Genomic DNA, 18703 nt, shown 5'->3' on the forward strand with positions numbered 1-18703 from the left:
CTGCTCCCCCGTTTGCACCCTGTTAGTGTGTTACTGTCTGTCTCAATGAGACAAGAGAGGATGCAGCTCACAGCGTGTTTCCATCACTAGCGTCCTCTTTCATCTCATGGTATATGGGCCGTTCGTATCTCCAACTGTCTTGTTAAACAGTCTTCATATTTGTGGTGTGGGGTATTGCTGAGCCAGAAAAAAAGTGCGGTGCTTCACTTTTTCATCCTTTGTGCCCCACAGTGGTTCTTTTTTTAGTTGACATGGTTGGATAGATTTTGTTCATTTGATAGTCTTTGATGTTTTGAGTTAGGAGAGGTCATGTCAGAGTGAATCTGTACATGGGAGCAGGCCCAGGTATGTAGGGTGCTGAGCTGGCAGCCACCCCTTATGCCAAAAGATAAGGCCAGTGAAAAGGCTGTGAAAGCAGTACTGTCAAACACCATCTGGTCAGTGCCGACCTTTCCTCTTTTTCTCTCCGTGGTAAATTGCAAACTATAAATCAAAGTGTAGACAGAGCCAGTTATGGAATTCAATTTACTTACATGGTTGAGAGACAGTTGCCCTCCTTCTATATTTGATAGTTTGGTAATTTCTCATTCCTCTTCCTGCTGCCAGCAAAGCAAGTGTTCCGTACAGATATGCATGCACTTGTTATTTTCTCCGAAATTATTACAGGATGAATCATCACTCATCACTCCGCACAGGAGTATGTAATTAGTGATGTGAGGCAAAACATGCCAATGAAGGAGGTGCAGCGCGAGGGGCAGTGCCATGGCTCTGCCCTCAGGACAAAGTCGAAACCTTATAAACATCATGTGGAATGAGGTGTCTGATTGTGCCAGAGTAGAGAACAGCACGACCATTGCTAACCGTTTGCAAACAAACGTCGCCTCAGCACATACCCTTTCTATTAAGACTACTCCTTCTGTTTCTTATTACTGGATCCTTCAGTATCAGGATGCATAAAGCTGTGCAATCAAATGCGACGTGTTGTGTTCTCTAATGGATCTCTCACCCGTAGGAACATCCTTGTCTTTTTCTCTTCACCTCTGTCACACCCATAACTCTTTTTCTCCCTTCTTCAACGTGCAGTTTTCTGTCAGATCCCCTGTCTTAATGGAGGCAGATGCATCGGCAGGGACGTGTGCTGGTGTCCATCAAACTCAACGGGGAAGTTTTGCCACCTGCCAGTTTTGCCGCCTGCCAGCCCTCACGGCCACAAGGATGCCAGCCACCAGGCACCAAAATCCCCCTCCCACTCCATGTACACGCTGCCACTGTCCAATCAGCAAGGTAATCTTTCAGCTTGCCACCTGACAGTTAGCGAGCTCGGCTCATGTCGACTTCAGCTGCTCGACTCGTCTCCCAACGATACACTTTTTGTAGAGTAGCTTATACTCTGACAGAGGAGGATGACAAGTGGATGGTGCAGCACAGCACTGTCAGAGCCGTTAAGACGGCTTGCTATTGGAAACCTGAATGCAACGCAAAAGATTTATTCAGCAATTTTTTCCACAAAATTTCACAGTTTTAAACGTTGGCGTGACAACGCCTTTATTATTTTTGAAAACTGTTCCTCTTGCTTTTCTCAGTTTTTAAAGGCACACATGTACTTATGATTTACTAATCTGTTTACGGTGTAGCACTCAGCCTTTGCGGGCCAGCAGTGGAGGTCAGACTCTATTTTAAGCAGAACAAGTAATGCATGACTCAGTGGAAGTCCTCATATTGTTCACACAATGCTGCTTTTATCAAACAGAAGTGAATATTAGAAACAGAGCAAGGCAACATCATGAACCTATAAGAAGAAATATAAAAGAGAAAGATTTGCTCATTTTTCATCTCTCCTAGTATTTTTTTTTTCTATCTGCCTTATGTCTCGCTCAGCATCTCGCTCTCTGTCTAACTGTAAGTAGAAGCAGAAGCTCAGATAACTTAAATTCCGTTGAGAAATCTTCCAACCACTATTTTGAGTAAAATGACATGAATAATCATAATTAAACGACCTGAGTCCAATGTCTGCTTTGTCATGTCACCACAAAAAAAATGAGCCTTTCTCCCTGCATGCGTTATATATACACCGAGGCAGTTTCATGTCCAGGACTTTTGATAAGGTCTATTTCTTCTCCTTGGACTCTTCCTGACGTCTGTCAGTGAGACTATGATTCATGAGAGTGGGTCAGGATTCTGGGAAAAAACCCTGGCACTCCCTGAAGATAGATGCTTCCCCTCTGTCAGTAGGACAAAAGAGCTCATTCTCCTCATTGCAACATCTTCTCAGCTCCTCCACAAATCTGTTTTTGGTCTTAAATATGACTTGATTTAAACCAGAGAATCCAAAACTTATTGTGTTGTTGTTGTTTTGTAGTATCTTAATAGTGTCTTCATTGCTGGGAATTCCCCGTGTATATCTCATAACTTGGTGATGAAGCAAACTGAGTATGTGTTGGAGAAGTTTGTGCAGCATGTTAGCTAATAGCTCACAAACTGCAGTATGTATATACAGTTTTTATCCCTTGGCTGAGGATGCATCCTCTTACATTATTCAAAATTTGAAACTATAAACTATCTGCTATATTGTATAAACTGTGTGTCTTTTTGTGCAGTGTCTCTCCACCCATCCTTGGTGAACGTCCACATACAGCACCCTCCAGAGGCCGAGGTCCAGGTCCACCAAGTAGCTCGGGTACAGCCTGGGCAGAGACCTGCCATCACAGAGGGGGCTCACTCTGTCCAGCAACGCTCCCAGCCTGGGAATGGACATGAACCCACAATTGAACACAGCAGCAGGCATTCACATACCAACGGGAACTGGAATGGCCACGCCAGACCGCACAACCGCCAGAACGGACATGTGGGAAGATGCTTTCAGGAAACAGTCGACGGACAGGTATTGTGTTAAGTCGTTAAAACACATTATGTACACTGTCATCACTACCTGATCCGAGCCACCTGGTGAGTCCTGATCTATCGCTGGCGTTGAAACCAGTGGGAGAAAGTGTTGCTTTACCACGGGCGTCATTATATTCACATCCCCTCACCTTCTCTGTCTCAAACAGGAAGTGGGCCTGTGGGAATGATTTATGTAATGTCCAGGATTTATGAGCTCTGACCACACTGGTCATCTCATGTTCCACCAGTTTCCCAACAAAGGCATGCTATGAGTTAGGATGCATTCAGAGGACAAAGGTTAAGCTTGAAATCGAGCCCATGTGCTCCTTCTCTTTGTGGTGACTGTATGGTACCATTTATGGCACATACCACAGATTTACTGTACAAGATAATGAATGGATGACACAACAAACATTTGTTGAGAGAGAGAAAGAAGTTAGGAATGGGAAGGACTCATGTGGCAGTGCGTGAGCTTGGCTAATCTAAGGCTTAATACACTTAATACAGCATCTGTTTGCTTGGCTGTGATAAGGCGTTATGTTTGACTCTTGGCCTTTAGGTTTGCAGTTGCAACAACACAATGATTTGCAGTAGAGTTGTTTTTGCCAGCGTTATTCCTTGAACAAGTTTGTTTGTCCTGAACTGCAGATCATATTTTCTCTACTCTGGTTTCACAGAGAAGAAGAGAAGAGGAAAAGAGCGAGGAAGAGAGAGAGAGAGAGAGAGAGAGAGGAGAGCTGGAAATGAAACCTCCCAGTCACAGTGATTTTTCAGTTCTCCAACACAACTGCCCCAGAAAAGAAGTTCACTAAAGCTTTAGCTTGCAGTTTTCCCTCTTTTCCTGCCAGTATGCCAGTTTGGTGTTCTGCAGAAGAATGTCCTCTCTGTTGCCTTTTAGTTTCAGAAATTTCTATTGGCCAAAAAGCCAGTAAGTAAGGTCTGATAGGAATCTCTCTTCACAATTAGCCAAATGCCTTAATGAGGAGTGCCAGGAGGTTCATAGTTATTTCTTGAGGCTCAGTGTTTATGTCCTCCTCCAAGTAACTAGTCTCAGATGTGTCTGGTTCACTCTGTCCTCACAGATAGGTACACACACACACACACACACACACTCACAGACTGTTATAAACACGCTTTTACGAATGGCCCTTGCCGTGCACACACACATTTGCACACAAACAAGCACAAATATGTAACACTCATTGTCAAAACTCGTTTCTTAGATTTAACACAGATGTGTGTTGTTGTAGTGTGGCAAGCCTCTGCCAGGCCTAACCAAACAGGATGATTGCTGTGGAAGTGTGGGCGCCTCCTGGGGTCTCAACAAGTGCCAAAAGTGTCCAACCAAACCAGGTAAGCCCTACTGACCAAAGCCATCAGGTCTGAGCAGTTAATTTTTTGTCCTGCTCTGTTCCATTACATACTTAAATCTAATCTATTTCTAATCCCGTCTAATTCTGTTGGTATTATTTTCTGTTTTACTGTTGGTATGTTGATCTCTTGGTGCTCTTGTACTGATTTTCACATTTGTTCAGAACAGCCAGACGCAGCTGGGCTCTACTTTCATAGTGCTTTATATTCAGGTGTTTAGTCAGTGATGCCTGTTATATTCTTGAACAGCAGATGTTTATGCTTGGTGGATTTTTACAGCATTTATCATAGGCCTAATTAATACTAACAACTGATGATGATTAGCACATAGCAGTCATCATTAGATTCCTAAACTGCGTGACTCGCCCATGCACCCAGTTATAAAAATGAAGCTGTTTGCGCTTCCATAAAACTGAAACCAAAAAGCAAATGAAAACACATTTAGCATGAAGATGAGAGTCTGGCAGGAGTGCCACCCACCCTGCAGGCGGAATCAGCCAACGTGGCCTTGAAAGAGTGAGGAAATGAACAGCCCGACCAGAGCTGCGGTAGGTTTGAGAAACAGCAGCGGGGCGGTTGTATGCTGGCAGGCAGGGTGGGTGGTGACACCACCCTTCACTGTAGATGGAGGCCCTTGCTCAGCCTGACAGCTCTTGGAGGGCATGGCTATGGCCCTGTACTGGTGGAGGACTTGCTATGAAAGCCTCATGGGAAGCAGCTACAGTACGGTGGCACATGGGGACACTTTACATTCAGTTTTTGTCCCGGCACTCTTAATTATATTACGACCGTGCCCGCAGATGTCAAACTGGTTGTCAGAGTCCACGTAACTTGTTTTATGTCTGACTGGGCTTTAATCAGAAGCAGGCATCATCCCTCTTTGTCCCCTACATCTATCATAGATGCCAGTCCATTGTTTTCTCTCCCGTTCTCTGTCTCCCTCAGCATGCCCGATTCTTGCTCTTCCTAAGTCCCCGGCACGATCTCTTTTGGCTCCCAGATGTTTTCCTCTGCTCCCTCCTTTGAAGTTTGCAAGAGGCACGGAGTGAATGCCCCGTTCACTCATTTTTATGGTTGGTTTGGGGGGCAGCGTACTGTAGGCCTGGGTCCTGGGTCACACGCAGGCAGTGGAGGAGAGGCAAGAGAGAGAGAATGAAAGAGAGAGGAAAAATGAAGTCAAAATGAAGTCATATACTATGTCCCAGAAGTCTTGGAAGGAGCTTTAATAAGAGAAATGCTTTGAATTCCTCCAGAGTGTTATTGTTCTCAGTTTAGACACTTGGCCAGATCTCTCAGCTGCATTCCTCCCTCACTGGCCTAGACGTATGCTTTCTTATGTGTTTGACAGGAATGATGTGCAACCTGGAGACAACACTGAAAAATTATGCATTTCATTTCATAGTGAATGGGTCAGTTGGGCTTTCAGTGTGGAGGAAAGTCATATAGCTTTAAAAGAGTCTCCTGTGTCGCTTTTTGAGTATGTGATAATGATGTCATGAAAGCCCAGTTTGTATTTAAGGGTGTAACGCTACCATTGGTCAGTTTGTAGCTGGGTACAAAAGGCACTGTTGACTGGGAGCAAACTTTTTTTTTTATTGCATTTACAGAGGATGCCAATATGAGCATGGCTTTGCGGTTCTTTTGCAGAAGTAAATCTGCTTCCTGGATTTACTTCAGCTATTGACATCTATTATTCCATTCTAGGCCCATTTAGCCTCCACATTACTGTATATTTAGTGCATTTGCTCCAGCCTTGCTCAGTCTAGTGATATACACTCATGATATATTGCTATTGTTGCAGTCTGGCTGGGAGTCTCTGCGAAGTCTGCGACTGTCTATGCATTTCAGAGCAGGTGACGACATTATATAGCAGGATATTATTTATTATTGTACGCAGAGGACTTTATGTCACTGCTGTGGCAAATAAGGGAGGTGATTGTGTGTGTATGTGTGTTTGCAAAGGAGGGCTGACGTTGTAGGGGCATGAATGCCAGTGCGTCCCATCTCAGTGGGAGCCGAAGCCTTTAGGAGCCAGTGCCTTTAAAAGTCACATGCTGAGGATTCCTGGCTCGTAATGAGATCCAGATCAACCAGAACAGGCTGTAGTCAGCTTCCATCCTTCTGGTTCTTATGATGAGGAGGGGTGGAAAAAAAAAACCTGCCTTGCACTTTGTTTGAATTTCAAATTATCTTAATGTAGGATTATAATTTCTGTCCTTAGGTATGATGGCTAACCACTGTGCCAAGGGAGATTGGGCACAAGTCACGTAAGAAGCTCACGGCAGAAACTGACTCCACTGCACAGTGAGAGGAATTTTATCTCTAAAAACCAAAGAGCCATGATAGAGATGATTGTGCAACGTGGGGATGACTTGAGGATACCTTTTTATTAGTCAAGTAATCTGAGGTTCTCTAAGACAACCGAAGGCCCTTTCGCTGTGGCCTGACTCTGACCCATGCTGTAGTGTTGGCATGACTCTGTAATTCTGCTGGCAGCACCTCCCTCGTCGTGCATTTCACAGCTAATGGAATTCCACAAGCTGTTCGTCTCCCCGTCTGTCATTGCTGGGAAGCTTGCTTCTCGGTGACTCTCCCCCAGTCCCCGATGTTGGGAGGCTTCCCAGGGAGCCAGATCAGAAGTCCCCAGGGCCTAAAGTAACCGCCACACCCACAGGAGCCTTGGCTTCCTCTAATTTTACCTCCCTGGGTCATCGGGGTTATCATGATGTCAGTGCCCTCGTGCTGGCTTACCCCCGCCCTCTCTTCCACCTTTATCTGTGGGAGTTGTCTGCCTTTTTCCCCTCACCCCCAATCTCTCTCTCTCTGTGTCTCTCTGTCACGAGGACACTATTCTTCATGAGGTTTAGATCAATAAAGGCAGATGAGGCAAAGCAGGAGGGGGCCCACAGAGCTCCACCACTTCCAGATCTTCCCACATGAAGTCATCCCTCCCAAATCTCCCATCTATTCCCCAAACGTTTAATCTGACATTCATTGAGGGAGCCAAAGCCTGCGCTTATTGCTTTTTATTAGCACTGATCAAACATGAACACTTGTTAATGACCAACAAAAAACAGAGATGCAGCGACTTTGCTTTAGAAATAGGCCGCGAAAGAACAGATGCACTGGAACAGCTCCACAGCAGTGTCTCATGGTGAGAGGCATTTGACAGCATTTGATTCATTGATGTTGACTTAGAGTTATCCCTTCACAACTAGAATGATGGAATCTATTTGCTGGGCAGCAGTGTAGCTAATCAGGACTGAACAGAGCTAACCACTACGAGAAATAAATCCCAGTTGGAGGCAGATGGATATGAAATTTGTGTTGCATTTCTTAATTGGATACAAGCTAAGTTAAGCACATTTTTATTGGGAATGTACCATGGCATGCCTTCTTTTGGAACCGGCCCAGGTGCAGATTATAGAGGAATGTGGATCTGTTTTGAATATGTGTTTGATGCGGGTTATTTTTCCATTAGCATCTTGGAGAAGGGCGTGAGGCAGCATTGTCAAACTACAAACAGAGATGTAAAATGCATACTTTCGTGAACTGAAACAATGAAAAGCATGTTTTGAGTCAAGACTTAATGTCGCAGAAAAATGAAATAACCATTTGATCAAAGCCTTTTTGCTGTTGATGCACATGTGCTGCGGGAGGGTCGCGTCGAAGCAATATGATACAGATACACAGCTAAGACTGTCAACGACTGAGCAAGTATCTCAGAGCTTGTAGACTGGTTTTGTGTCTGATGTCTGTATCAGGAGGAGGATGTTGATATTAATCCCATGTGTCTTCACTGATTAGCCTTTTCTTCGCGAGCAGGGACACATTATGTACAGGGCATGCGATATGGGCCGTGCGAGGATGGCAAATGTGGCGTGTGCCACGGAGACATTTTGTTTTGAAAGCAAATGACTTCCCTTTAAATTGTTTGCTCCAATCAAGCCTTGGCTCAAAGGCCAAGAAGAGATGGCATTGCCATCTTAGAGACTCACAAGACCTGAAACCCTCCATGGTGATTAAAGAGCTCTGTTTGCTCCTGGTTTTCCCTCAGCGGCACCAGTTTGTCCTGTGGCGGCATGTCAGAAAGTAAATTGCTGGAAAGGGTCCTGAGGAGGACTTGGCTTTGGTGTCGGTTGTTTTCCTATAGAGTAGCCCCCAATGAAATGGAAAGGAAGGCTGTCTCCTGTTCCCGTCCTGTGGATGGCATCCATCCCTCCTCCCTCCCGTCTCCCACGCGTTCTCAGGTTTTCCAGCCAGTTAAGGAGAGGAGAGAAGCCCAACACTGAGGTTGCCTCCCAGGCAGGTCCCAGGGGAAGTTGGTGAAGGGCTCTGAGCCCTGTGATTGATGGACCAGACCTCTCAATCGTCTTAGAAGTACAGCCCCAGGGCTGGGTGGTCCACCGAGTGATTGTACCGAATTAGCAATTAAAGATTTCTGTACAGCTGAGGAACCCATTTGACTATAAACTCTCTCTCCGTTCTCAGCCTCCTGCCTCCGTCTCTCTTTACTTTCTCTCTCATTTTGCATAAGCTGTCCTTTCATTTGAATGCCCTCAGCAGTGCCCATGGTGGAGCAAGGTTTACTTTCATGTTTAAAAGAGACCTGAGGAATTTATTCAGATTTGATTTAGGACAACACCACCAATCCAGAAGCTTCAAGGAATTTGAATTAAGGGAATTTGAGCAAATATTACTGAACAGTTGTCCCGCTGGAATGCACAACACAATTGAATGGAGACGGACAATAAATTAGTGAGGGGTGACAAATTCTTTTGTGGAACAGGGCTAAATGGATAGACAACAATTGGAAGTTTTTGTCTGTACCCTCAGTGGATACAGACCAGTCTGGGTCTACAGTCTTTGTAACCAAGGGTGACACTAATGATGCGCAGCTTGAGCTCACTCTTGCAAGCCACTGCCTGTGTAACTCTATGTTTTCTACACAAATGACTGTAGCAACAAGCATGAGAACGGACACATCATTAAATCCTCTGAGGATAACGTAATTCTTAGCTTTTTGTATAATAATGAAAATTGCACGACCAAGTTGTCACTGATTAGCATCTTTTCTTGCGGTGGATGTTCAGACGACACCGACCAGGTTTTCCGGTACAGTAGCCTAGGAATCAGGAGCAAGACTCAGCTACAGTGATTTATTAAGCCTTGCTCCAACATTGCAAAATTAATTAACTAGTCAAACAGCCAACACTCTCTGATAACTGCATGATAGAGGAGCCAGTATTTACCAAGGGACTCATCCACCTATATGCTGAGTTGCAGCAGCTGGTTTTTAAACTTTACTTCGAACAAATTGCCTATAGGGAACAATAATGATCTACTGAACTAAGCTCTGATAGCTAAGATTTATTTTTAGGGCTGGGAAGCACATAAGGAAATGCTGAGTACAATCTGCCAAATTAGATCCTATGTGCAAAGTTTGTAGTGTAAGGTTTTACGAACATATTCTGTAAATGCACCTGGTATATGTGGTAAGACGCTGATTTCACCTCACTGCGAGGCTTCTTACATAATTAGGTTTAAAGGTTGCACAAGACTTCTGCAACATCCCAAGACGTTTTAAGACAAGCAGAGTTTTGAAATGAGCTGTCTCTCGGATCCATGCTCAAGTTGTTACTGACCGCAGAGGTCCTCTCCTCCCTGCTAATAAGCTTTATTGAGACTCCTGAACCTCCCCCACTGGGCTTCCCTTGGCATGTGCGCCCTGCTGTCACTCAGGCCAGACTTTCCCTGATCCCATCACTGCGGGAGGGCGTGCCCACCGCCCTACCACAACAGCTCATTACTCAGAAACTTTGGAGGGGGATTAGAGGGGTGTGGAGGAAGATGAGGAGGTGGGCAGACAGGAACAGGGGCGTCGCTTTGACACAGTTCCCCCCTTTTTTCCCGCTGCCTCCTTCATGCTGACCCACTTCTGCTCTGTCAACCCTCAGGTACACTGACCCTGCCTGGTCCACTGGGTCACAGCAGGACCAAAACATAACTCAACTTCCAGGACCTCGTTCCCAGAAAACCTCCATGTGGCACGCATTCCAGTCACTCCTGGGAAAATGACACAAACTCATGACTGATTGCTGGTTTTTATATTGACAGCATATATTTACGGGATCGTTGTGTTGGTGTCTTGTACATATTGAAGGCTGATGAAGTCTTTTTTTTTTTTTTTTTTTCGGCCGCTGGGTTTGGAACTTCAAATTCTTTCCAGTTTCCAACTCTGAAAAAAATAATGACTGAGCTTCTCAAACATTGGAGGTTCAATGTACAGTATGTGTTTGCTGTTGCTTTCTGTTGGGTGATGTAGAGGCATAAAGATGACAGATGGGTTATAGAGATGTGATCCTGTCTGGTCCTGCCGGCCTGCAGTCTGGCATCCAGATAGGCATTTACATTAGACCAGAGCCCCCTCTCCGTCAGCACTCTGGTTTGCTGCAGTTTTGGTCACAAACACATTGAGACTTTTCTCCCTTTCCCAGAGCTCTCTGCCAGGGAAGGAGATGTGTTATCTTTGCTGGCAAGGCTGCGGCCATGGTTTCTTGCATGCGTCACCTCTGTTTTCGGCCCGTCATCACTGTGGCAGCAAGTTTACAGCGCTTTTTTCTGGCCATGGTGTGAATCCAAAGATTGTCATCACTTTATTGTGTTCCTGTTCTCTGAGTGGGAAACGTTGGGTATCATGATTTCTCTCTGCGCTGGATGATGATGATGCAAGTAAAAATGAATGTGAACGAGGCAAATTCTGCTATTATACATGTATATTTAAAAAGAAAAAAAATCAAGTCCTGTTTCATATTTCGGAAAAATAAAATGCCTATTCACGCTCAAGAATTTGAGCTGAGACATAATAAAATTTGTTGCACACACGTCACCAAATTTTTTTTTTTTTTTTTTCAATCTTGGCCGAAACAATATTTTTCCAGTGTGTTCATGTGCTAAAAGTGCAAAACAGAATCATGGCGATCATGATTAGGAAGCAGCATACAGCAAGGACCCACCATCATGGCTTTAAGCTGTCTGATTCATGACTATAATTTAATTTGACTGTAACAGTGAGAAACAGTTCCGTCATACTAATAAGCATGCCATTATTTTCAGAGCTCTCCTCACCCAAACACACATTTTTCCCTCCAAAATCAGAAGTTGGATTTTCTCCTTTCAACACGATATGAAGCAAAATTCTTCATCTCGGTTTATGTCATGGAAAGATCTGCTACTAATAATCACCCTGTCTCTGTTAAGAAACCTATATATCCTCATACACACTGGTTCTTTGTCCCGGTCAAACACACAGATACATTCACACACACTCAAACACAAACAGAGACCGTCTTTTTGCCATAATGACAGTCACATTGACCCCTCTCTACATTTAATGGAACATGCTGGGACTTGACTGGATGCCGAATGAGTAATGACATGATGTTTTCAGGCCGCTGTTAGTGACAGTACGGCCGCACTGGAGCATTAACAGACACACTTGCGTTATTTACTGCAGCACTTCTGTGAACCCCTAATGTATACACACCTGAAGCACACACCATATGATTTTTATTGCTTTGGCAAAACAAGCAAAAAGAAGTTTTGGGCCAATCACTTTCCTGTTAGCTGTACATTAATCATCATTCCTCGTGTGCACATTTGAAGCATTAGTCTCTTGTTTTTAAGTAGATTTGCACTGTGGTTGATGATAAAGGTCAGGGCTGTCATGTAGGCTTCCTCAACATATTTATGATATAAGCACTTCCTTCATCTGTCTCTCGGGGTTGAGGAGAGTTATGGGTAATATGATTATAAATGACGTCGAGTGTTATCGTTACATTCTGCTGGATGGCAGTGCTGTCTTATAAACGTGGTTGATGGGGATCCATTTCCATACACTCACTCTGGAGTCCCTCGAGGCCCGGCTGTGGGTCCCCTAATTTCTCCTCTTGCCAAGATGCTCACATCTGTAAGTTATATGGTCCCCTCCTAAAGCTGAGCTCCTCTTCTCTCCCTGCGATGAGTGCAATGCTTCGTGACAGAGAGGCACGGCACTGTAAGATCATTTTCCTCCTCTAAAGCCGTGCTTTCTCTTTCTGTTTGCAGCATACGCAGTGATTGCAAATGGACAAGTGGAATGTTCCAAAGGTTTTAAAAGGATGAATCTCACACACTGTCAAGGTAAGCTATAAAATATGTTGGAAAATGTCTATTTAGTTCAATATTTTATGATATGATTTATCCCACAGCATATTTTAATAGGTAGTTTACTCATAACAAAAACATAGCCTATATTAAATATAATGGCATGGATGTGATAAAAACTTACTGCCCATATGTTTCCATGCATACATGCCTATAAAAGTATCCCTTGCTGTATGTCTGGCCCCTATGGGAACCAGGTCAAGACTACACTTAGCCTTGGTCCAAGGTCAGAGTTCAGCAGCCAATAAGCGCCTGGGGCTGTTGTTTTAATTGGTCTTTGGGGGTTCTAAGTGGAGAATGGTACGGTAGGCTGCGATTATGGTAAATGTGGCTCACTGAGTGTTTTTGAGGGAGCTTTAGTTGCAGACCTTGTTGCTTCCCTAAATGTTCCAGCAGAAGAAAAGCTGTATGAACACCAGCACGCCCATCCATCTGTATGTGAAAACAAACTCAGGTCAGTCTTGAATATACACTTTCATCGCACCATCCCAGAGGTGGCCATTAATCAGATGACCGGTGGTTCAAGAAGCAGTAACCACCCACAGTGTCAACTCTGTAGACAAGCTTCCTCTAGAGGATTTGGACCATTTATATTTGTTGCTGGAGTTAGTACACAGCATCGGAATTAGTCAACATGAACAAATAAACCTCGGCTCAAAGACACAGGAAAAAAATGCACTGCTTGATCTGCGAACAGGGCAAATGATACTGACACTTTGGAAAACAAAATGCAGCTCCTCTGACAGTCGACTTGAGCTCCGTCAGTGACTTGATTAATGGTGTCATAATCCAAAAGGCAAAGCTTACTGAAGCCTATGGAGTGGAACAACATAATGCTCCAATGGACAGCTTTGACTGCATCAATAACAGTCCTCGTCCACTGGTTCATCAAGTTCAACATGTTTTCGTATCATTACTGGCCCATTAATGTTTTCAGGTAATGATTGAACTGGGAAACATATTTTATTAAAACAAAGACCTGTGAACAAGGACACACTTATTTTCCAATCGTGCGTCAACTAGCCAACAAATGTGGAAATTTATCTTTCTATTATTCATGCTTTTCTTTCATGATTGTTTCAAGATGTTCCTCCCTTTCAGTTGCTCGTTTCTTGACTTCCAAAAAAGCAAAGCTGACAGTTACCCACAATATTTACTGGGGCGCTTTTAAGTCTCTGTCCCATTCAGCCGCTGCGCCATTCCCAAAAAATTATTTCTAATTTAAGGTCTTGCAGCAACTGCCAAGGAGGCAAAAACCTGCTTTTTCTTGGATTTTGTCATTATTATGATCAGGATGGTGTCCATCTTGCCAAACTGGGGCTCCTTCGCTGAGCTGTTTGCAGTGTACTTTAATGGAACAGTGAAGAGCTTGTCTCATACTCTGTAATAGGCATGATTTACTGCTCTGGCTTTGAACGCTGACCCTTGCGGTCAGTGACGTCCTCACTGCGATACGATAAGATTCCCCATCAGAGCCATGCGCCGCACTCTGACTTCAGAGATGGTTCCTTATCTTCAGAAGCTGCTTCTCAGAAACTAGGTCAGCTGAATTGGACATTTGTTAAATGAAAGGCCCACATAGTTGGATGTGCAGTCTCTGGTTGTGGGTGGTAAACTGGTGCCAGGAGCAACTCTTTTGATATGAACTTAATAATAGGTTACAAACAATTTTAAAACACTGACATTTGACAGTTATCATATTGAATGTTGCCTGGGTCAACAGGGTTAGATCCAGATATATCAGGTTTATAAGGGAGAAATTTGCCTGTAAAAATCTAGTTCCCAGTAATGGCTGCTTTGGCTGTATTTTGAGAATGTGCATTCACTATTCACAGTCTCTAAATGGATGAATTTTGGCCCCATAAGTTATGTCTGATTTGAGACTTCCAAAGTAGTCATAAGGTGCTCCCTTTGGCCATAACAGCCAATACATAATAAAGAGAGTAATGTTGCCAATTTCCTTTACAGTCTCTATAAATAATTCTGCAGGTGTTTATGTGAATCTTGGTTTTTCCAGAGGTTAAGAGCGGACAAGGTCAAGTAAGGTCGCAGCAGACTGGTTGACACTTAAGCCAGAGTATTGCAGTATTTAATATTTGTCATTAAATATTCAAGAAACAATCGTGATAAAAGGTGTTGATGGACACTTGTGAGTTTTTACCACTAGGACTATTTGTCAATGAGAGCAACCGAGCATAAATTCAAAATACATGTTGAGATTAGTGCTGGTCGTGACAGGTTGTCATGGAAGTCAGCTTCAATCCCAATCAACCCACCAGCAGACTGTAACAATAGCACTAATCTGGGACTCAACCGAACCATGGATTAAAGACCCCATGTGATGAAGGCTGAGCCCAACGCTGACCTGAACTCTGACCAGATAGCATGCTGCTTAAACTAAACCACGCAATATTGTTGTTCCAGTCTTTAAGAGTGTGAACATCAGCAGAGACAGGAACGACATCTGTGGTCTGCTTCATCGTCTTAACAGCGTGTGCCTCATCCTTACTCATCCAAACAAGTGGCTTTTGCTAACAGAGACGCAGGCTTGTTTACACTGCCATAACATAGAGGCTGGAGGCTTTGTTGTCATAAGGCCAGCTTTAGCTTTAGAACCAGTCCCTCCGAGGAGAGATAGGAAAGTGCAAAGAGAAATGGAAAAACAAAGGGAAACGCAGATAGAAAAGAAGAAACAACCGCACAACAAAAGGGACATTGAGGCATTCCCTGGATTTGCTTCAGTCCACAGAATTTATCAGCCTCAATCCCTTATAAGCTCACTTTTTCCAGCAGGAAGCAAAACAACAAAACAAGAGCAGATTAATTAGAATTGGGAAAATCTGTGGTGGCAGCCTGTCTAGTTCCAGTCGTCAAAGCAATGGGAAAAGACCTAATGATGTACTCTTTTTTTTTTTAACACGGTAGAACAACAAACTTTGCCTGGTCCCAGTGTGATCGCATGACTAAGCGCCTGAAATATGTCCCCCTATGCTCCTGGCTGGCACATGAACTGGCGAGCTTGCCTCCGTTTGGCTTAGTGGCTCAGGAGCTGTTGGAGCAATAAGCAAAACTCCACCAACCACCGTATCACTCCGGCACATGGTTCGGGTCAGAGAGGGGGAAAAAAACATCTTTAACTTACACTCATTGACGTAAGCTAAGGATGCTGTGACCTTATGGGACGCTGTAATGGAAAGATGCTGAAGAAGATGATAATCGAAAACATTCTGCGATTTCCTCTATGTCTGCTTGACTGCCCAGATTTCAAAGTCAAGGTTACCACAGCCCTGAGAGCTTCTAATATCTTGCAGTCAGACGGAAACATGATTTTGAGTGCATTCTGTTTTATTGTGGTCAAATTTATTTTACATATTTCCCCCATGTCATCACTCCTCCTTGCTTTCATATAACTGCGTAACCTTAAAGTTTCAGTATTTCATCACCTCCCAGCAGCTGGTGGTTTTGACTGCATGATGTATTGCCATCTAATTTGTCACCTTTCAAGGTGTAAATGTTTTCTAAAGCCTTACATCACGTAAGCACGAAGGCTCTGTGTACTTAATGTGAAATGCAGAACACTAAATCTGGTATTGATACTTGTACCATGTTGGTTGAAAGGTTCATTGGGAGTTCAATAAAGTTTTGCCAGGGGAAAAAAACATGACTTCATGATATTTCCATAATCAGAATATACTAGATCCTGGATGACTGTCATACTGCATATTTCACAGACATCAATGAGTGCCTGTTGCCTGGGATCTGTAAGAATGCTGAATGTCTCAACACCAGGGGAAGCTACAGGTGCACGTGTAAACCCGGCTACATGTTAGACGCCGCCAGGAGTCACTGTGTCTGTAAGTGTTGCTCATAACGACAGATTATCATAAGGCTTTCTTATGTATTTCATTGGTTTACATGATGGTATCGACTCTCTCCTCAGCGGACAAAGCTGTGTCTGACCTGAGGGCGCTGTGCTACCGGTCGGTGTCAGCGGGCACATGCTCTCTGCCGCTTGCTCAACACATTACCAAGCAGATCTGCTGCTGCAGCCGAGTGGGCAAGGGCTGGGGCTCTGGGTGTGACCGCTGCCCTCTGCCAGGATCAGGTACAGTCAAAAGTTACCCTGTGCTGCTCCTGCATGTGTCCGAATTCTCCTCACGGCTTCGCTCGTCCATCCATCTGCAAACTTAACCGTCCATATCTGGTTTTTACTGTACTTTCTGAAGAACTATTCACTGGGTTAAATGCTTTTCCAGATATAAAATGTCACATGTAATCTTATGCAAGAGTGAGCAATGATAGTGAAAGCACAGGCAAAGAATATTTACCACTTAGGCACCATTTTGCTGTCTACTAGGCATGTAAAGCGGTTCAAAATAACCAAATGTGTTTGGAGTGGAAAAGGACCAAAAACATAACAGTTTTCATATTTTGGAGGCTACATAATAGTGGGAGTCAGTCTTGTGTTATCACTCCAACCTCCAGAGAGAAACCCCACTAATAGACCGGCAAAACTTCACAGCAGAAATAAATAGCTTGGCCAAGTGAAACATGGGAAGTAGTTGTCATCTCACTTTTTTTTCATACCGATCTAATCTTCAAAGTCTCGGAGAGAAACAGGCTGGTTTTATGGAGTGTCTGTACTGGCCAGTGATTCATGGGGATTGTCATAGATCAGATATCAGAGACACAGACCTCCATGGTGCTGCTCAGCCAGCACTGACACAGTACACAGACACACAGCCTCTGATTATTTCGGACGCTGGCTTTTGTATGGCCTGACAAGCTGTTAGAGCCACGCTCTGAACCAAGCAGCCAGGCCCGTTTCTTGTGACTTGAAGGTAACAGGAGCTCACTGACTTTCATTCCACATTTAATTCTCTGATGTGGCTCCTGATCATATAGAGCCCTATTTCCCTCCACTTTAAATTCATCATTCAGTAGCTTATCGTATCCACATTTCCTGCATTTACACAAGCATTTACAGCGACCACATATCTGTCATTACTCGTATCTCTATTCCAGACTCTTTTGGCGTAGAGTTGCTGGTTTCAGGTCAGGTAGGGGACACGGTGCTTCTCACTTGTAATGGATTCACCATCGCTGAGGTTTGTTGGGCTCGGACACAAAGAGGTGCAGTCTCCCTCCTTTTAAGTAACCAGCCAATCCTCCATTAGCCTCTCACTCACACGCCTCTACACCGAATAGTTCAAAGGTCAGTCAGTATTACATGATCTTCTACTTCCCCCACTGGAGTGCTTGTGTCTGTTTGTTTGCGGAGATCCCCCAATCTCTCCAAATCCCCTCCCTGGTAGCCCTCTGTGACAGCTGTCACTGGCTTGCCAGGTCGCTAGTTCTGCAGCAATAGACGAAACCCGACCCCTCTCATTCACAGCACACAGTAAAGCACAGCATGCTCAACATAACAGTATTACACGGATGGCTTATGGTATTGCTGTGAACATCAGACAGAAATATGAGCCACAATTACACTCTGGCAGCGTTTGACGTTAGCTTTAGGAGTCGGCGAGCACGATACAAAGGAGATGTTTTCTATGGCTCATTGTTCGCTGATGTGTTTCCTTCCCTCCAGACCATTTCAAGGAGATCTGCCCAGCTGGTCACGGATATACCTACTCGCGCTCAGATGTGCAGATTTCTCTTAGACAGCTGGAAGAAGATGATCTACAGAGCACAGGAGTATCATGGGAGGAGCAGAGTCCCACTTATCCTCAGCCTCCATCCTCCCAGCCTTCACTGCTGTTGCCCAGCAGGCCACATTTCCCAATCTACCCACAGACACCGCAAGTGCCCCAATACCCTGAGTACCCTGAGACACCAGAAGCACCCCAGTACCCTCTGACTCCACAGCAGCCTCTCCATCCCTCTCACCAAGACAGAGAGACACCTACACAGCCGGAAGGTGAGAATAAAAGGTTTGGTACATGAAACCTCTGCCAAGTTGTCTTTTAGGTTGATAAATGTTTACTCTGAATGGTAGAAAAGTTGTTGCTGCTGAAGGTTCTGTACATATTATGCACTTAGGCTTCAGAGTTATCCAAACATGGTATTCACTTAACCACTTGAATATTTTTACCACAACCCATGACATAAACAATGCAGGGCAGCTGAGGGATTACACAATATGAATATTTTTCTGCAGGATGTAAATGGATTAGCTTCTTTTTTAAGAATCCAAACATCAACAGGATGTTTTGAGCTCCACAAATAAATGCTCGATCCA

General features: G+C 44.2%; 1 protein-coding gene across 1 annotated transcript in view; it reads left to right on the plus strand.

Annotated features, from left to right (window-relative positions):
• The first annotated feature begins 329 nt into the window (after positions 1 to 329).
• The window catches only part of LOC111225964 (latent-transforming growth factor beta-binding protein 2-like), a 46611-nt gene continuing 28237 nt past the window's right edge, over positions 330 to 18703 (plus strand). Inside the window, exons 1-8 of the mRNA XM_022751030.1 lie at positions 330 to 345; positions 1084 to 1284; positions 2598 to 2881; positions 4134 to 4236; positions 12361 to 12435; positions 16191 to 16313; positions 16400 to 16564; positions 18053 to 18382. Coding sequence (XP_022606751.1) covers positions 330 to 345; positions 1084 to 1284; positions 2598 to 2881; positions 4134 to 4236; positions 12361 to 12435; positions 16191 to 16313; positions 16400 to 16564; positions 18053 to 18382 — 1297 coding nt within the window. The remainder of the gene's footprint in view (positions 346 to 1083; positions 1285 to 2597; positions 2882 to 4133; positions 4237 to 12360; positions 12436 to 16190; positions 16314 to 16399; positions 16565 to 18052; positions 18383 to 18703) is intronic.

Source organism: Seriola dumerili, unplaced genomic scaffold, assembly GCF_002260705.1.
Source record: "Seriola dumerili isolate Sdu_G_001 unplaced genomic scaffold, Sdu_1.0 BDQW01000149.1, whole genome shotgun sequence".
NCBI lineage: Eukaryota > Metazoa > Chordata > Actinopteri > Carangiformes > Carangidae > Seriola > Seriola dumerili.